Source organism: Paroedura picta, chromosome 1 (assembly GCF_049243985.1).
Source record: "Paroedura picta isolate Pp20150507F chromosome 1, Ppicta_v3.0, whole genome shotgun sequence".
Lineage (NCBI taxonomy): Eukaryota > Metazoa > Chordata > Lepidosauria > Squamata > Gekkonidae > Paroedura > Paroedura picta.
The window spans coordinates 110,612,670-110,633,100 of NC_135369.1; the positions used below are offsets into that span (position 1 = coordinate 110,612,670).

General features: G+C 46.5%; 1 protein-coding gene across 2 annotated transcripts in view; it reads left to right on the forward strand.

Moving 5' to 3' along the window:
• Positions 1-20,431, forward strand: part of MED23 (mediator complex subunit 23) — a 64,731-nt gene that overhangs the window by 7,780 nt on the left and 36,520 nt on the right. Inside the window, exons 2-11 of one of the 2 annotated variants that reach the window (XM_077352824.1) lie at positions 4,911-4,942; positions 5,060-5,147; positions 5,716-5,840; positions 5,953-6,064; positions 13,381-13,479; positions 14,765-14,866; positions 16,418-16,487; positions 17,639-17,751; positions 18,629-18,724; positions 19,313-19,330. In XM_077352824.1, coding sequence (XP_077208939.1) covers positions 4,911-4,942; positions 5,060-5,147; positions 5,716-5,840; positions 5,953-6,064; positions 13,381-13,479; positions 14,765-14,866; positions 16,418-16,487; positions 17,639-17,751; positions 18,629-18,724; positions 19,313-19,330 — 855 coding nt within the window. The remainder of the gene's footprint in view (positions 1-4,910; positions 4,943-5,059; positions 5,148-5,715; positions 5,841-5,952; positions 6,065-13,380; positions 13,480-14,764; positions 14,867-16,417; positions 16,488-17,638; positions 17,752-18,628; positions 18,725-19,312; positions 19,331-20,431) is intronic. The other variant, XM_077352816.1, reaches the window with a different exon arrangement.

Below are 20,431 nucleotides of genomic sequence, written 5' to 3' on the forward strand. Positions count from 1 at the left end.
GATCTCGCGAGAGTTCGCTTGCCAGAACGAGAACTCAGGCTTGGAAAAGCTTCAACAGGTCATTAAAGGGACGGACGACAGCTGGTGAGACATTACTTTAATATCAAAACAGACTGTTGCTCTTCGTTAGGACTCCGTAGGCTACTGGTTATTTGCAAAATTGCCTACAACATGTCCATGCTAAAGAGATTTGCTTACCTATTGGATAAACAGACACAAGATTTGAAAGCATATACAGATGGCTTGCTTAAAGATATGCTCAAGGAGTTCAAGGGCGGCAAGGAAGAAGTCTCTAATAGGAATGATGAATCAATAACAGTGGCTGATGATAGCTCTAAACAAGGTGGGAAATTACCAGCAGAAGAGAAATCTGAAACTATGGAGATGGAAAAGGGGATGCCGGAGCTTTGCAGCCTAGATAAGGACTCCCTACCTAAGAAGACACACAGCCACTCCAAAGCAACAGTATACAAGAACCAATCAAAAGATATATGGTCCTGTTGTGAAAGTAATCGACTGAAAGGAGCTTCTTGGGAAAAAAACTGTACTGATATTGGAGCCCAGGAGGTACAACTGTTTCAAGATTCACCGATGTATACTCCGAGGGAAAGGCTACAACTGCACTCTCCAAGCCAAAGGCCAACTGGACAAAACATGGGTCAGCGGGAACAACAAGATGCGTCAGGCCTCGATATGAGACCCCCTTAAGCCTCCTCCTGCTTTTTTCCGTAGCCATATAGGCAAGCTGAATTTGAATTAACATATCTCTGTAGTGACTCTCAGCTTAAACTTAAAGCATAACTAACAGGAGGCACCTAACTGAGGAGGTGTAAATGTAACTAGCGAAGACCTTATTTTACAAACTAATGAAGACTCTATTTTATCATTTTTTGTATTTAATAATGTACACTTATATAGCTTACAACCTTAACAACCTATACATATATATATATATTTATTTTTCCGTACAACTAAGTAGGCTTTTATTTTTTCGTTTTCTTTTCCCTAGTGGAAATGAGGATGGCTCTAAGACCACGTTAAGTATAAATTGTTTATGATCGTTAAAAGTGTTAAAACTATGCAGACAAATGTTGAAACTTCTCTTTTTAAATGTGGTGGAAACGTGAAAAAGTTTATAAGCTCTGGGTAAAAGTCTATAATATTGTAGCCATGTGGAGTCTTATAATCTTAAATGAAGAGAAGAGGCTTTCTAAGAACAATGGGGCCCTTATCTGATCTACCTAAGAAAATAAGTTAAAAGGGGATTGAAACGGGGTATCAAGTGTATCAAACGAAGAGCATAATCTTTTTCTTTCTGTATTAATAATGTAGATTATCTGCATTGTATTATCTTTAAATATTACAAAAGGGGATTGAAATGGGGGACTAAATGTATCAAATGAAGAGTATAACCTTTCTTTTTCTGTATTAACAATGTAGATTGCATGTATTTTATTACCCTTAATCTTGGAAAACAAAAATAAAAATCTTATTTAAAAAAAGAGATAAATTAAAATACAGAAGACATTTGGCCTTTCTAAGGGATTATTAAAATAGTAGGTTAGCATATATAGTGAGCTTAAGAAACCAATACCTTTATTAAATTACAGTACTAATACTTGTTCAAATCAATTATTCCAAATAAGAGAATTTAAAATACAGAGGACATTAGGTCTTTCTGAAGGCTTGTTAAAAATGCAAGGTTAGCACATATAGTGAGTTCAAAAACTAATATCCCTGTTGTGTCCTTGGGATTCCATTGTTCTGAGTGTTGTTATAACTTGCATTTCAGCAGTTTGCTTTTTCATTCTGTTCTTGAAGTTCCTTTGTAATAAAAGGGCTACTTTAATGTCATCTATTGAATGTCTTGGAAGACTGAAGTGTTTTCCCACAGGTTTATCAGTCTTGTAGTTCCTGATGAAGCAACAATGAGAACCGGGCATGGAATCACTGATTGCTTCAAAATTGAGAAAGGAGTTCGGCAAGGCTGTTTACTGTCGCCTTGCCTTTTTAACTTGTATGCGGAGCACATCATGAGAAAGGCGGGGTTAGAGGAGTCACAAATTGGGATCAAGATTGCAGGGAGAAATATCAACAACCTCAGATATGCAGATGATACCACTTTAATGGCAGAAAATGAAGAGGAACTAAAGAGCCTGTTGATGCGGGTGAAGGAGGAGAGTGCAAAAGTTGGCTTGAACCTCATTATCAAGAAAACAAAGATCATGGCATTGGACCCTCTCAATTCCTGGCAAATAGATGGGGAAGAAATGGAGATAGTGACAGATTTTATTTTCCTGGGTTCCAAGATCACTGCAGATGGGGACTGCAGCAAAGAAATTAAAAGACACTTGCTCCTGGGGAGGAAAGCTATGGCAAATCTAGACAGCATCCTAAAAAGCAGAGACATCACCTGCCAACAAAAGTGTGTTTAGTCAAGGCTATGGTTTTCCCAGTTGCAATGTATGGCTGTGAAAGTTGAACCATAAGGAAGGCCGAGCGTCAAAGAATTGAGGCTTTTGAACTCTGGTGCTGGAGAAGACTCTTGCGAGTCCCTTGGACTGCAAGACTAACAAACCGGTCAGTCTTAGAGGAGATCAGCCCTGACTGCTCCTTAGAAGGCCAGATCCTGAAGATGAAACTCAAATACTTTGGCCACATCATGAGAAGGGAGCGATTGAAGGCAAAAGAAGAAGGAGATGACAGAGAATGAGGTGGCTAGATGGAGTCACTGAAGCAGTAGGTGCAAACCTAAATGGACTCCGGGGAATGGTAGAGGACAGGAAAGCCTGGAGGATCATTGTCCATGGGGTTGCGATGGGTCAGACACGACTTTGCACCTAACAACAACAACTAGGGAAGCATGCCTAGCCTTGACCAGGGCCAGGGCCTTTTCGGTCCTGGCCCCCACCTGGTGGAACGAGCTCCCAGGAGAGCTGCAGGCCTTGTGGGACCTTTCAACGTTCCACAGGGCCTGCAAGACGAAGCTCTTCCGCCAGGTCTACGGTTGAGGCTGGGGCTGCCATGGCACATCAACTGCTCTCCCCCGGGCTTCTTCTTGAACATCGTTGACTTTCTTCTCCTCCGCCCCCCCCCTTATAGGAATGGAGGTAGGAATGGGATTTTATTATTGCGCCGCCATGTTATGATGGTTGTAAGTCTTTTAATGGCAGTTTTAATGGGGTTTTAACCCACCACGAGCCATTTGGGAATGGCGGGAAATAAATCGAAATAATAATAATAATAATAAAAATAATAATAAAAATAAAAATAACAACAACAAAGTTCCTGATGTCAGATTTGTGTGCATTTATCCTTTGGCATAGAGTTTGTCCTTTTTAGGGAATGGAAGGGCATTGTTTGCATTTGATGGCATATACAATGTTAGAAGATGAGCATGTGAATAAGCCTTTAGTGGTGTAGATGATGTTGGGTCCAGTGATTGTGTTGTTTGGGTAGATGTGGCAAAGTTGACATCTGGGTTTGTTTCAAGCTCTGTACCAGTATTCATGTTCAAATTAGATGTTGTATTATCATGGGTGAGAAGTTGTTTGAGGTTAAGGAGTTGTCTGTGTGCAAGAAAAAGTTTGCTCCCCCCCCTCAAGAACTTGTGAAAGAGAACTGTCATTTTCCAGTAGAGGTTGTAAGTCGCAGATGATGTGTTGAACTGTTTTGAGTTGTGAGCTGTATGTGACCACCAGCGGTATCTTGCTATTGTCTCCTTGGGGCCTGTCTTGTAACAGTTTTCTCTAGATATCATTCTGGCATTGTTAATTTGTTTCCTGGTTTTTTCAGATGGGTACTTAAGTTCCAAAAAGGTTTGTTGCAGATCTCTCAGATGAGAATCCCTGTCTGTAGGGTTGGAGCAGATGCAATTGTAGCGTAGAGCCTAGCTATATACAATGGATCATTTGGTGTATTTAGGATGATAGCTAGAGGAATGCAGGTATGTATGTATGTCTGTCAGTAGGGTTCCAGTATAATGTGGTCTCTAGGCGTCCATTGTGTATTTCTACTGTAGTGTCCAGACAATGTATTGCATAGATTGGTTCATTGTCATGTTGGTGGTGGGGTGAAAGTCATTGTCTGCCTGATAGAAAGTGTCCAGGGTTTCATTACCATGTGTCCAGATGATGAAAATGTCATCAATGAATCGTAGGTATAAGAGAGGTGTGAGTGGGTGGGTATTGGCAAAACACTTCTGAACGTCTCTTGGCTTAAAAACGCTACAGGATCACCTTAAGTTTGCTCACAGTAGGGTTTTTTTCCCCAGTACTCCCCAAAAATTGAGCTTTTCTCATCAGAAAATTGAAAAAGGCCATGACTAAAACTTTCCTTGTGCCCTCCCCCCCCCCCCAGCACTTTACATCCCTAAGCACTGCTAGCCCTTCTGTTTTTACTCCTGCCTGCAAGTGTAGACCAGGGGCAGGGCCTTTATGAGTTGTGGTATCTCAATGAGATGTGGTACCACTCAATGGGGTATCTTTATGAGTTGTGGAATTCTCCCACCCCTCAGAGGCTTACCTGGTACCTACCTTACTGTTCTTTTAAGGGCCAGGTAAAAAAATTGTTTTTTACTCATGTTTTGGAGGATCTCCATCCTTATAAAGCTGCTTTTATTGTTTGTTTTTGAGATTGCTGTCCTATGCTAAATTAGCGACACTTCAGGATGTGGAAGTTGGATATTCTGCCTTCTTTTAGCTAGTGATACCGATCATTGTACATTTTTTTGATCCTCTAATAATTGTTCTTGCAGATCACTCTTCAACAGGAGATTTGTTTTGATTATTTAATCGATTGGTTTCTCTGAGTGGCAGTGGTTGAACACAGGGGAGAAAAGATGTAACACAGACAGTCAAGTAAACTTTATCTGCAGGAATGGCTCATGTTTGTTTGTTTTCTTCTTCCAGAAAACGGAGGTCATTGAGGAGGCTTTTCCTGGGTAAGTACATTACTATTTTACTTGCTTGTAGGATTGTAAACATCTGGTTACATTTGTAATTTGGTAGAATGGTACATTTGGTAATTTGGCAAATAACAGTGGTTTTGTTTACAACAGCATGTTTATGGACACTCCTGAAGATGAGAGAACCAAATTGATCAGTTGCTTGGGAGCCTTTAGGCAGTTTTGGAGCAATCTTTCTCAGGTGAGTGAGTCATTTGTTGTTGGTACCCATTTTTACAGTGCTGAGCAGAATGGAAAATAGCCAAAATGTTCATGTATTCATGCAGTAGACTGGAGCCAATTATTTGCCCTCATGAAAACTAGGTCTTTTTGTGATCCAGTGGGAAAGTTTTTATCTAAATATTTTGTTTTGCTGCTTTTTAACCTGAAATAAGTATGTTTGATTCCAGTAAGTATGGGGACATTGTAGTCCTAATCACATTTGCTAGGAATTCCCATATTAACTCAGTAGGATTTAGAAGTAGACATGCCTAGGACTGAGCTAAATGTTATGCCAGCAACCTGTCAAGATCTTTATTGTGATAGTATTTTCTATCAATTTAAACTAAATTCATCTGACTGCCTGTAAATTGGATTTGGATTATCAATCTTTGTTGTTCGTTCGGTTAATAGTGTGAAAAAATAGGAAATAGTTTAAGGTTATTTGGGCCAGAGAGTTTATCAGTGAAAATGTTTTCATTGCCTGTTTTTGTAAATTGTAAAATAAGGAAATATCTGAACTGATTTTAATCATGTTCTTCCCCCCACAGGAATCTCATGAACAATGCGTTCAGTGGATTGTAAGATTCATACATAACCAGCATAGTCCTAAAAGAATTTCTTTTCTGTACGACTGTTTAGCAATGGCTGTGGAGACTGGGCTGTTACCACCCAAGTATGTTCCAGCTGCTTAAGACTTGACCTCTTAGAAATAAGGCTTATTGGCACTGGAATCTGCTGATGATTCTGACAGAATGTATCTCTGTTTTTGTTTGGAATCTCTCTAGGTTGGTTTGTGAATCTCTGCTGAATTCTGATAACCTTGAATGGGAGAGGACACAGCTTTGGTCTCTAACATTTAAACTTGTCCGAAAAATAATTGGTGGCATAGACTATAAGGTAATCATCCAAAACTCCCAGTATAGTAATATCTGTTTGTTTACTGGCTTCCCCCAAGGGAGCATGCCTTTATTCATTTTGTCCTTACATTCTGTCCTTTGCTTCTTACAACAACTTGATGAAATACACAAGATTGACAACAAAATTTGAGTCCAGTGGCACCTTTGAGACCAATGAAGAGAGAGATTATTTAGAATCCAACTCTCTGTTCTCAAGACAGGATAATAAACTCAGCATGGTGGAGATGGATGGGTCTAACCACAAGTTGCTTTTAATTACTTCTTTTCACAACTGGGAAAGTGTCTGCCGTTAATCACTAACTTTACATTTTTATTGCTCCACTCTTTTTGAACCCTGTCGTGGTTCGGTCCTTGGTGGCTTGGGAACCGGACCGAACCCCGCCATCAGAGGCGCCCGCGATCACGGAGGTAGGGCATGGTGATCATAGGCAAGCCGGCAGCTGGGCGCCCCACCCGATCGTTGAGGTGGCAATGGCCGCTAAAGAACCTCAATGTCCCCCTCCACCTTTTGACAAGGGCCCGGAGATGGCCCTTTGTTCCAGGAAAATGGGCCATCAGGAACCCCGGAAAACCTCGCATATGTGCATGAGTCATGATTGTATCAGCATGTTCCCTCCGCAAGTACTGGGTGGGGCAATACAGCCTAAGGAGGTGGGTTTTGTATAAAAGGGAGCTTCCACCTGGAGTTCGGTGGAAGCTCTTACTCCATACCAGCGGACTCCACGTTGCTGAAATAAAGCTTGTTCCTGTTGTATCGTTCACCAGGCCTGGCGTGACGTTTTCTTCAAAGGGGCACCCTGTTTTTTCAGTTAGCAAGCGGGTCCCCGACATCGTAAGAGCTTCCCACCGAACTCCAGGGTCGGCATCGCATCCGAGCGCTTATCGGGACGGATCCAGAGATGGCGTTTTCAAGCAACGGGGCGGTCTCGACCCCCACGAACCCCGGGAACATGAGTTTAATGTCCCCGGGAGATTTCCTCCGAAAATCGGGGGGCCAGGAGCAGCTGTCCGGGACCCCGAGACCCTCGGCAGCGGCGGCCAAGGGAAGGCGCCGGGCCATGGGGTTCCCAAGCACGGCGGGGAGCGCGCCGAGGTCTGGGGGGTTGGCCCCAACCTGGGACACCCAGCTGAGGCAGGCGCTTCGCCCGGTAGGACCTGAGGAATCCCTAGAGGACCTGCGGCGGGCCATGGCGGACTTGGCCAGGCGCTTGCAGGCAGCTGAAGCCCGTGAGCAAGCTCGGGCCGGGCCCGGAGGGACTGGTAATACAACGGCGGAGGGGATCGCGTCGAGTGAGGACGTCTCCAGCGACGAGGACGAGCCCGGCACTGGTGAGCGGGCCCCGGACCCCGACCCGGAGCAGTTTTCAGTCCCGAGTAGGCGAGACGGCCAGCGGAGAGGCGAGACAGCAGAGGATCTCGGGGGAGCGGGTGAGCCGACGGGGCGGCGAGAGCCGGACCAACGCAGGAGCGACGTGCAAGGCAGGGAGCGGCACGGCGTCGTTGGGCAAGTTGGTAGCCGGTGGAGCGGAGCAGGACGAGACGGCGGACGCCGAGAATCCCGGATCCGGAGGGGGTCGGACTACTCTCCAAAACGTTCCCCCCCAGAGCTTAAGGCGCGTTTCGACGGGACGCCGGACGACCTCCCGCAGTTCCTCCTCCACGCGCTGACGCATGCCCGGAGGTATGGAGACCGGTATGAGGACTCCGAGGACTTGGTCTGGGGGGTGGCCTCGTGTCTCCAGGGCAAGGCGGGTCAGTGGTACCTAGGGTTGGCCGAGCGCGGCGACCCGGCAACTCGGGACCTGCAGGACTTCGTGGTCGCGCTCCGCCGACGATTCCAGGACCCCCAGGCTGAGGACAAGGCAAAGAGTCGGATCAAGGGACTTCGACAGGGTACTAGGGGGGTTATGGACTATATAGACATTTTCCGGAGGGAAGCAGGCAAGGTGTTCTCCTGGAACGAGGAGACCCAAATCGAGTACTTCCGGGAGGGCCTTAACCCGAAGCTCAGGGAATGGGCCGTGATCAAGGGGACGGAAGAAGATCTGTCTACACTGGAGGGGTGGTGTTTTGTGGTCGCCAAGCTGGAAGCCAGCCTGGGTTGGGCCGCCGCACCCCCCCGGGAGGCCAAAGGCGGGTCAGCCGAGGCGCCGAGACCGGGCCCCGACAACTCTCGCCCCAAACGACCCCCGAACCCCGAGCGGGAAAGGAGACGCCGGGAAGGTCTGTGCCTGAAATGCGGGGGGTCAGGACATTTCGCAGCAGCGTGCCAACGGCAAGGGGGGGAGGACCGCAGGCTCTCCCAGGGGGGAGGTGCGACACGCCCCCAGCAGGCACGCCGGGCGGAGGACCTCCGCAACGAACCGGGAAGCGCCCAGGCGACGGGAAACGGCCAGGACCTGCTGTAGACGGCGCCGGGCAGCAGGTCCCGCGGTGCGAGGGAAAACCCCTACAGCATGAGGCGCGACCTCCGAACGTGGTAATTTTAGAGCTCCGGAACCCGGAGAACGGACTAAGTTGGGTGGGGGAGGCTCTTTTGGACTCTGGATGCGACCACAGCATGGTCCACCCCCAGATAGCCCGGGCTTTGGGGCTACCGAAGCGCATTCGGAAGGTTCCCCTGGTTTTCGTCCAGATGGACGGCAGCCCGATTCAGGGGGGACCTTTCGGGGAGGAGGTGGGTCCTATCGCCATCCACATAGGGGACCACCAAGAGCTGCGGTGGCTGATCCAGGTCCCCGTAGCGGGATATCGGGCGGTGTTGGGCCTGGATTGGCTGAAGGAACACAACCCCGTGGTGGACTGGCGGGCGGGGACCCTGAAGTTCGACTTGACGGTGGGTGCACGGCATCGGGTCCCCCACGAGAATTCCAGCCACAAGAGGACGGCGGCGCGTCCCAGGGGAGCGGCGGCGGCGCAGCAGGAGATACCAGAGCCCGAGGTCCCGCCAGAGTACCGAGACCTCGCAGCCGTTTTCAGCGAGCGGGAAGCGGACGAGCTACCCCCACACCGCCGCACGGACTGCGCTATCAACATCCCAGAGGGGGCGGTACTACCCAAAGGGCGCATCTACAAGATGAGTGAGGGTGAGCTCAAGGACCTCCGGGAGTTTTTGGGTAAAAATCTGGCCCGAGGTTTCATCCGGCCCGCTTCCAGTCCCATGGGAGCTCCAGTCTTGTTCGTCCGGAAAAAGGATGGGTCCCGACGGCTGTGCCAGGACTACCGGGGCCTCAACGCCATCGCAGCGGGGCACGCTTACCCCCTCCCGCTGATCCCGGATTTGCTGGCCCGGCTGGGCAAAGGGACTCTGTTCACTAAGCTGGACCTAAGGGAGGCGTACTACTGGGTACGCATCCGGGAGGGGGATGAGTGGAAAACAGCGTTTAACTGTCAATTGGGACAATTCGAATTTAAAGTGATGCCGTTCGGTTTAAGCGGGGCACCGGGGGTTTTCATGAGTCTAATTAATGAGGTGTTGCAGGACCTTCTGTTTCAGGGGGTGGTTGTTTATTTGGATGACGTCCTGATCTACAGCCAAGATCCCCAAGAGCACGTGACCCTGGTGAGGGAGGTGTTAAAGCGCCTGCTGGCAAACCACCTATACGTGAAGCTGGCTAAGTGCGAATTCCACCGTCCCTCCCTGGACTATTTGGGCTACCGCATCTCAGCCCAGGGCATAGCTATGGACCCCGAGAAGGTGCAGGCGGTGCTGGCCTGGGAAAGGCCCCGCACCCGGAAACAGCTACAAAGCTTCCTGGGGTTTGCTAACTTTTTTAGAGGCTTCATCCCCAGATACTCCTCCGTAGTGGCTCCCCTCACGGACTTGCTAGGTACCAAGGGGAGAGGTCCTCGCGCCACGCGGCCCAGCGCAGCGCTCGGCTGGAATGAGAAATCGGAGGCAGCGTTCCTGGCCCTCAAGCAAGCTTTCGCGTCTGAGCCCACGCTACTGCACGTCGACCCAACCCAGCCGATGGTGGTACAAGTCGACGCCAGCGACGCAGCAGCCGGGGCGGTTCTCCTGCAGCGAGACAAGGCGGGACAGCTGAGGCCGGCGGCCTACCTCTCACGAAAATTCGCCGAAACGGAGCGGAACTGGTCTACCTGGGAGAAGGAGGCGTTTGCGATTAAGTTCGCCCTCACCGAATGGCGGCATTGGCTGGAGGAAACAGAGGAGCCGTTCGAGGTCTGGACAGATCACAAGAATCTGGAGGCGCTCCGGCAACCGCGATCCCTGAACGCCAAGCAGATGAGGTGGGCGGAGTTCTTTTCGCGGTACAATTTCAAGCTTGGTCACATCCCCGGCAAAGAGAATTTCCTCGCGGACGCCCTCTCCCGTCTGCCGCATTATGGGGAGGGGTACGCTCCCTGCACCAGGTCCGTGTTTGGTGAGGAGCAGCTGGGGCGGGGGGTCGTCACTAGGCGTCGGGCCAGGGAGGGATGGGAGCCCGACCCGGCGACCGCCCCGCTCCGAGACCGCCTAGTGGCAGCCTACGGGACAGACGAGGAGCTGGCTGAGCTCCGGGACTCTTTGATTTTGGACTCCGGTCTCTGGCGGAGGGGGGAGGCTGTCTACGTCCCGGAAGGGCTACGACGGGAAGCCCTCAGCCTCTGCCACGATGCTAAGACCGCCGGGCACTTCGGTTTCGTAAAATCCTGGAAGTTGGCCCGGCGGCGGTTTTGGTGGCCCAGTCTGCGGCGGGACACAAAAGCTTACGTCAGTGGTTGTCCTGTCTGCCTGACCTGCAAGCCGGGGGTTGGCAAGCCGAAAGGTCTGCTGCACCCGCTCGAGGTCCCGACCCGGCCGTGGTCAGTGATCTCCATGGACTTTATAACAGACTTGCCTCCCAGCAAGGGGAAAACGGTGATCTGGGTGGTGGTAGATCTATTTTCCAAACAGGCCCATTTCATTCCTTGCGCCAGTGTCCCCAGTGCTTCACAGTTGGCTCGGATGTTCCTGGATCACGTGTTCCGACTGCACGGGCTGCCGGACAAGGTGATTTCCGATCGGGGCTCACAATTCGTGTCCCGGTTTTGGCAAGCTTTCCTGCGCCTGTTAGACATCGAGCAAGGGCTGAGCTCCGCTTACCACCCCCAGACGGACGGGCAGACCGAGCGGGTTAATCAAGTACTGGAGCAGTACTTGTGGTGTTTCGGTTCCTATCATCAAGACACCTGGGTGCCCCTGCTCCCCCTGGCCGAGTTCGCGTACAACAACGCAGACCACAGCAGCACGGAGATGTCGCCTTTTGCCGTCGTCTACGGGACAGACCTGAGACACTTCCCGGAGCTTGGAGAGGTCCCCGCCCGGGAATCGGCCGACCTTCGCGAGTGGGGGAAGCGTGCCGGGAGCTGCTGGAAGTCGCTGCAGGAGCAGCTCCACAAAGTCAAGGCAGCGCAGAAAGAGGACGCCGACCGGAAGAGACGACCAGCTGAAGAGATCCGACCGGGGGATCGAGTTTACCTTTCCACCCGGAACCTACGGTTGAATTTGCCCAGCAAGAAGCTAGGCCCTCGGTTTTTGGGGCCTTTCGAGGTCTTGGCCCCGATCAACGAAGTTTCGGTCAAGCTCAAGCTCCCCAAGAACCTCCGGCACATCCATCCCGTCTTTCACGTGAGCCTTCTAAAAAAAACTCCGGACGGTGACGTTTGGCACCCCGTGTTTTCCCCGCCAGCGCCCGAGGTCCTGCCGGGGGGGGAGCACCACGAGGTGGCGGATATCCTGGACTCTAGACTCCACAGGGGGAAGTTGCAGTACCTCGTGGAATGGAAGGACTTCGCTTTGGGGGACCGGGAATGGGTCTGGGCAGCGGACGTCCTTGCGCCCCGACTCACTGAACGTTTCCACAAGCGGTATCCTGGCCGTCCCGGGGGGTTGGAGAATGGACCTTTGGGGGGGCAGAATGTCGTGGTTCGGTCCTTGGTGGCTTGGGAACCGGACCGAACCCCGCCATCAGAGGCGCCCGCGATCACGGAGGTAGGGCATGGTGATCATAGGCAAGCCGGCAGCTGGGCGCCCCACCCGATCGTTGAGGTGGCAATGGCCGCTAAAGAACCTCAATGTCCCCCTCCACCTTTTGACAAGGGCCCGGAGATGGCCCTTTGTTCCAGGAAAATGGGCCATCAGGAACCCCGGAAAACCTCGCATATGTGCATGAGTCATGATTGTATCAGCATGTTCCCTCCGCAAGTACTGGGTGGGGCAATACAGCCTAAGGAGGTGGGTTTTGTATAAAAGGGAGCTTCCACCTGGAGTTCGGTGGAAGCTCTTACTCCATACCAGCGGACTCCACGTTGCTGAAATAAAGCTTGTTCCTGTTGTATCGTTCACCAGGCCTGGCGTGACGTTTTCTTCAAAGGGGCACCCTGTTTTTTCAGTTAGCAAGCGGGTCCCCGACAAACCCATAGGACTGATTGGCTTTTCTAGCAAAGAATTAACATACTGCATATTTGGACATGATGCAGTTTATTAATTTGTTACTAAGTTATGATCCGTATTCCATTGTCTGAGGAAGTGTGCATGCACACAAAAGCTTGTGCCTTGAATAACTCTTTGTCTTAAAGGTGCTATCAGACTCAAATTTTGTTGTACTACTTCAGACCAACACAGATTTCCACTTGAATCTACACAAGATTGAGTGAGTGATGAGGCTCTCTAACAGACACATTAAAATTTCAGTATGGGAATAGAAAGGCAGGCTGTATCAGCATTGAGATCAATTTTAATGGTCTGGGGATTTAATGACTATAATTTGGATTTTAATTGCTGTTTTATGGGATTACAAGGTAGGGAGATTTTTTGTAAACTGCCCCAAGCCATTGGGTGTGGTGGTATAGAAACTGAAATATAAATAAATAAAATAAAATAAATGTAGTGGAACCGTTAGTCCAGAAGTAAGGCTGCTGACATTGATAAAATCCATTCAGAGGTTCAGTGCTGGTGGACTGTTCAGGTTAGTAAATCAGAAGTAGTTGATTTTTCTGTAGGATTATTTATTCAATGAATTACCTGTCCAGTGCACAGAACTAGTAAGAGGACTGACGCATAGAAACCTGATGTGATTCTCAGGTTTGCTATGTAGAGGTCTGGTATGTTCTGTTCATTAAGTCAAGAGGAGGTGAATGAACGCTAACCCATTTGTTAAGTTGGTGTATGTAGTATTTTCTTCAGAATCTTCTTAAAAGGGAACATCAGATCTTACCATGCAGTTTTAAGAACACATATATATTCTGTTTTGAATTTTCTGTCACAATTGTGTACAGGGTTTCTCCATTAAAGCTATCGTTGTATCTTTATAGGGTGTGCGAGATCTTCTGAAGGTTATCCTAGAGAAAATCCTAACTATTCCTAATACAGTGAGCTCTGCTGTTGTACAGCAACTTCTAGCAGCAAGAGAGGTAAAGTGGGGGGGAAATGAAACAGTGGCAAGTTAGTTTAGACCTCATATCTGCATTTTGTCAGTTCTTGCATGGTTTTGGAGGAGCCTTTGTAATTTGCATTTTAAATTTCGTTAGAAGATTTCTGAAAGTTGATCTTATCTGTTAGTAAAAGTTGTTATCTGCATGTTACATGTAGATTATATGCATTTGAAGTGTCTGCAGAACTTCTTAGATAGTAAGGTCCATTGAATGCATATCTGCATTTCAGGCTCTCAGAAAATATATTTAATTCTTAAAGTAAGCAGTGCAGTTACTGAAATAGAATATGCCAGTTGAAATATTTCATTTGATCCATTAATTGTCATGTTGTTATAGCACATTAAAATTGAAAACAAAATCAGTTTTTTGTTTGTCCAGCCTTCCTGAAGGGATGCTTGATGTTATCAGATATAATGTTTCAACATTTTAACACTTCAAAGCCTTCATAGTGTCATGTTATTACCCACTCTGTCATGTATTCCTGTAAGAGTACCTGAGTGCACCACTGGCGGCGCGTCCGACGTCCCCACAGGCAGCTGGCCTGCAGGGTGAGCTGGTAGCCAGGTCAGGCAGCTGGGTGCCTCGCAGCCGGCCTCTGTGAGTGGGCGCTCCAGAGGCCAGCCCAATCTGGGCACGCTCAGATTGCCCTGTGGGCCAGACAGGCCCAGGTAGGGCCCAAATACTGCTCCTCCCACAGTGGCTCTTACAAAATATTAATAGCTACTAATGGTTACAGATTATGACTCCAGTAAATAGCTCTGGGCCTTTTAGCCTCTAGGTGTAGAAATTATAACTTTTGCTTTGTTCTGACTGTTCCTTGATGATAAAAGCCCTTCTGCCATTGGAAGCACAAATGGGGGCGGGGTGGGGTGCCTATATATATCCAAGACTGGAAAGGTCAGTCATTCTTAGCAACATATTTTCTATCATGAAGTTTCCAGATGTACCCTCTTGGACACAATGAAGCTCTGAACCTTTTCTAAGGAGAATGTCTCAGCTTTTCTTGTCTCTCGCAAGAGAGTAGCCTTGGTTCATGACAGATAGCTTTATGTTTTTAAATCTAAGTATTCACCATCTTCTCAACTCTCATATTATCTTTCAGGAATGTAAGAGCATTCTAGCATATTTTTAACATGGATATAAACTGAAAGATGCGTTATCAGTATGATTGTAATTAATTCTGGCCACATTTTGCTGCCACTGCTGCCTCTGTATGTCCCCCCTTTCCTTTTATTAATAACATAGAAACTTCCTTTCTGCCTAGGTGGTTGCTTATATTTTGGAAAGAAATGCATGTTTACTACCCGCGTACTTTGCAGTGACAGAGATCCGGAAGCTGTACCCTGAGGGAAAACTTCCTCATTGGGTGAGATTTTATTGATTTACATTATTTATAGTCCACCTATGTCACAGGGTGAGAAAGTCAATACAGTCATCAAAATGGGACATTCTATAAACAGTGTGTAAGGAATCTAAGTCTAGAACCAACCTGAAAGCTAAAACACAGAACTAGAACACAGCATAAGTATTAACATAACACATTAAGCAGTACAGACGTTCCACAATACATCTTACAGTAAATTTTGCTATGTCTCAGAACAAACTTTTGTTTATGTAACTAAAGGCCTACATAATGACACATCTTCTTTTGAAATAAATGGCTTGAATTCAGTACCTGGAGTTGCACTCAAAATTCTCCTGTTTCATGTCAGCTTCTGTTTTTGGTTTCTTTGTATCTCTTTGTGTATAGGAGCATTTAAAGTAGCGTTTCTCAATTTTTTTACCATGAGAAACTCCTGAAACATTCTTCAGGGTTTGAGAAACCCCAGAAGTGGTGCGATCATACAGAATATGATTGGGAAGCATAGCTATGTACAGGCTCACCCAGGCTCTCCTCTTCCCACTCTCTCTATGCCCAGCATTGGCCATTTTGGAAAGGGGGTGACCGGGTTTACATAACCATATATGGTCATATCACCTGATAAATGTTTACCAAATATTTAAAAAATTAATCCACCCATTCAAGAAATCTTTCCAGGGCCATCAAGAAATCCCAGGGTTTTTGTGAAACCCTGATTGAGAAAGCCTGATTTAAGGTATATGATGTGAGGTGAACTAGATCCTATTGCAAGCCATACTTAATAGGAGGTGTTTGAATATCCTTTTGCTTGTGTTTTGGATCATATAGCAGCAAATAAGTGAGTGTGGCCAGGCTTGATGATCTTCTAATCAGTGGGTTCCACTCAAGGCAGAGGTAGAAGGGACAGTTTTGCCCCCTTCCTCCTCCTGATTGCAGGTCCCTGTCCCATCTGGATATTAGTCTCCACTGGCCATGGGACCCAGGAATCAGTTTCCCATGGTTGGAAAGCTCTGCTGGAGGGAGGGACCAAGATCTGGTAGTATCTTCATCTGATGGGTCCCAGGAGCCAATACTTCAATTAAAGGTCTAAGGTAAAGGTAACCCCTGTGCAAGCACCGGGTCATGTCTAACCCTTGGGGTGATGCCCTCTAGCGTTTTGATGGCAGACTCAATATGGGGTGGTTTGCCAGTGCCTTCCCCAGTAATTACCGTTTACCCCCCCGCAAGCTGGGTACTCATTTTACCGACCTTGGAAGGATGGAAGGCTGAGTCAACCTTGAGCCGGCTGCTGGAATTGAACTCCCAGCCTCATGGGCAGACAGCTTCAGACAGCATTTCTGCTGCCTTACCTCCCTGCGCCACAAGATGCTCAATTAAAAGTCTAGTGATTGTTAAAACCTAATTGTAGACCAAGATTAAACTTAATTGTAGACCAAGATTAATAGTACTTGAATTAATCACATAATACTGATTAAATTTTTCAATGAAAAGAACTATCAAGTAATTTCCGCCGTGAGCAACTTCTATTCAATTGGATATTAATATCATTTTTTTTAGTTGTTAGGCAGCCTACTGTCAGATTTTGTGGATTCCTTCAGACCCACAGCAAGAATAAACTCCATCTGTGGTAAGAACTTCCATGTTAATTTAGTGTGCTTTAAGTAAAAATGCAGTAGTGCAAGAGCATCTAGGGCAGTGGTCCCCAACCCCCGGTCCGGGAACCGGGACCAGTCCATGGATCAGTTGGTACTGGGTCGCGACTCCTCCTCATCCTCCTCCTCGACTGCTGCCTCAGAGGCTGCCCTGCCACTCTGCTGCCAGATCACCTTTGGTGATCTCCAGCAGCCGCCATGGCTGGGGCTCCCCCTCTGCGCGGTACTGTGCAGCTGCTGCTGGCAGCGCCCCCAAGTGGGCGGCGGGAAGTCAGGGGCACTGGCGGGAAAGCAAGTGGAGCAGGAGCTCAGGCAGGGGCAACATCCCTCAGCAAAAGACTATCCCCCCCTCCCCCGGGCCTCACTAAAATTGTCAAGTGTTGACTGGTCCCCAGTGATAAAAAGGTTGGGGACCACTGATCTAGGGCACAACATATGACTAACTATTGTGCCTGTGCCTGTTGATCAGCTAGTGCTAAAACCTCTTCCTGAGCTCTAGTAATTTGTTACTCAGAATTATATAGGCTTGGGTGAAATGTACTTGACAACAAAGCAATGCTCCAAGTCATGGCATTTTGCTGGCAAAGTTCCTTCAGCTGTATCTTGTTGTGTAAGACCTCTTTTACTGTTCTGTCAAGGATTTAGGGTAAGGAGGATGCATTATAACTGCACACAATTCCGTTGGCCTTTTGAACATGGTAGGGCTTCAGTGGTCAGCACTGCTGTGCAGTTGGTGTTTAAGAAAAGTAAGTTATTAGGGCTGTATGGCTGTGTCTTAGTTCCCATGCATGCATAGCAGCTTTGCTAGCCAGAGCTAAAGCTTGTAGCTAAATGGCACATAGTTGGAGAAGATCAGGCTCTTTGGATTAACCTTTCTTTTATATATATAAAAATGGCAAGAAGGCGTACTGACATGCTTACAAAGTAGCTGGAAAGCTGAAATTTGCGATATGTTAAGTATTTCTGATTGTTAATCATACCTGAAGATACATTTTGACATCCAACCTAAAACATGATATTTATTTCATTAGCAATGGACAGCATTTCAGTGCAGAGCAAAGTAAAACTATATGACAGTTCTTGTTTTGTGAATCATGTTTTTCTCTCTGGTGTCCAATATATGTAGGGAGATGTAGTCTACTTCCTGTGGTAAATAACTCTGGTGCTATTTGCAATTCCTGGAAGCTGGATCCTACAACTCTTCGTTTCCCCCTGAGAGGCCTTTTGCCATATGATAAGGTATATGTGCCTGTGATAGTCATGAAAACTGTGATTCCTTCCTGTTCAATATAGTTTATGCTACAGTCTCTACTCTACTGTTTCCAGAAGCACCTTATGAAAACCCCTCCAGTGTTAGTCTGCTCAGGTCCTTCTAGAGAAGAAAATTACACATGTGATGCTTGTGTTGGTGCCACAGGAGAATTCTGCCAAAGAAGGGTAAATATATGAAGGATGTAGCTATTACACTAGAGAGAAGACAAGCTTCTGGAGGTGGCATTTACATACAGACCTACATTATACGGTAGAAATAGCATTTAGTTCTTCTCCCTTTCAACTCATTATGCATCTCTGAGAAGAATTTAGGAGAGGGGTGTATGTGAATAAACTACATGTGGAGAGCTAAACCAAGATATAGTCTTTAGCACCATATGACGTGGTAAAAGGCAAGTAGAGGTAAGTTGTCTCTGATCATTTAACTCTAATGTTTTGAGGTAACAAGGACATAGCGGGTATATGAACAGATGATGAAATGAAGCTGGTATGGAATTTTGGGATGTGTCAGATGAATTGCTGCTTTTGTGAAAGTTGCCATACCTACACGTGTGAAATGCTGCCGTTCATACTGGTATATGGCAGTATCTGGGTATAGTTTTATTTGGGTGGACTATCATCATAGTGACAGTCAGAGGTAAGGTAATATTTAGGGTTGAATTGCTAACTCTGCTCCCCCCCCAAAAAAAAGGGGGGGGAAGGGACTAAAGCATAAATCAAAACATAACATAACCTGCTTAAAATCAGTCAAGATGACCTGGATAGTGACTCTGATTTCAGTTTTCAAATGAAGACTAGCTTTGTGTCAATATGCTGGTATTTGTTTGCTTTTTTTGTTTTCAAGGATCTGTTTGAGCCCCAAACGGCTTTGTTGCGGTATGTGCTGGAGCAGCCCTATTCCAGAGATATGGTCTGCAATATGCTAGGTCTAAACAAGCAGGTACTGTATTGTGCTACAGTGTTGTTCTTAGTTTTGCATAGAATCTGCACTTTTTCTTTTCTCTTTTTCTTTGCTGTAGCTAACTAAGCAAAACAGTTGAGGATCAGATCATGATTTCCCCCCTCAATATAGGTTAATTGGGCACTATTTTTCCTATCATTTACATATTGCTTTAAAGATGTCTAAATTGAAAAACAGTTTTTTTTTTTAAGAATGATATTTTGGCATTGCTTTTTTTCTCTATAAGGCCAGCCTCAAATATACCCTAGACAGATATTAACATGAGTAGACATAGTATTTTCTTTTTGTGAAGGGAGGCCAAAATAGCTACAGATGAATTGCTTAGATCAGTGCTCTTTAGAACTTTTGCATTAAATGCCTTGGCATGTTTGCATTACCTTAGGTGGTAATGATTGATTTAGTAAGTAAATTTTTAATTATTATTTTTTGCCTTACCATGTGGGAGGGCCTGGTCTGACTTGGGGTAACTTGAGGCTGGCCTCATAGTCACTGTTTTGTCTTTTCTTTTTTTTCTTCCTTTATTTTTGTTCTGTCCTGTCTTGTCCTGCCCATCCTCCAATGCTCTAGACCTTGAACATTGCTCAGGTATGTTCACAACCTTACTGTTGTATTGTGACTAACGATACGCTGGCTGCTTTGTAGCCATTTATTCCAGTTCGAGAATACACGTCTGGCCAGGGCTTGAAATTGGTGGGACCATCACATGCTAAGATAAGATCAACTTCCTATTAAAATTCTGAAGTTATAAGAATGCTTCTCAATTTTAAAAGAATGAGTTCAATAATTGGCTTGATTTACCCATTGTTTGCCTGACCTGCCAACTTGCTATAGCTGTTTTTATTCGGACCATAAGTTTCTTGCCTGAAATCATTTGTTTGTATGAAATGAATCTCAGAATGCTTCAGATTTATAAACCTGTCACTCAGAATGATTATTCTTAGCCGCCAATCTCCTTTCAAGTGTTTTCTAATGGGCTGAAAGAGAAGAAGGACAGATTAAATTTACAACTAATTTTTTATCCTCATTTGTATGTTTCTATAATTATTGGCCTGTTTTAGTCTTAGGTGAAATTTAAGCAAAATAAAAATAGCGTTGATGTTTGCAATACTATAGTGAAGGTTGTGTCAGTGTTTTCATTTATTAAAAACTCATTTCAAGGATTTGTATCTTGCCCATGATATTTGCTTGATGCTAAAACTTTGGTTGATGCATTAAAAACCCACTTGTATCTATATTTCTACAATTTTTAAACCTTGTTTTTAAAATCTTGTTTTTTAAACTTTTTCAAAATCTAAAATGAACCTCACTGGTACATCTGGATTCAAATGTGTGCAAGCTGTGAATTCCACAGTGTGTCTGAAAAGGCCTTCTGCTTCTCTTCTCATCTGATAAACAGGAGTAATACTTCCACTGTGCAACAGAGTGTATGTAGTGATTCTAAAAACACCCTGCAAAACATATCAAGTCAACAGGCTGCTCCCTGAACAGTCTGAGACCCCTGCATTTATGGGACCACGTCTTTTAATGTACCCCCCCCCCCAGACCAGTAAGTCAGTTAACAACACTTTTTCAGGATCCTTAGTCCAAAAGAAATAGAATTATAGAGTTGGAAGGGTCCAAATAGGCAATCTAAATGCAGGATTATTGTAGGCTGAATGCAGAATCAGCCTAAAACATCCATGATAA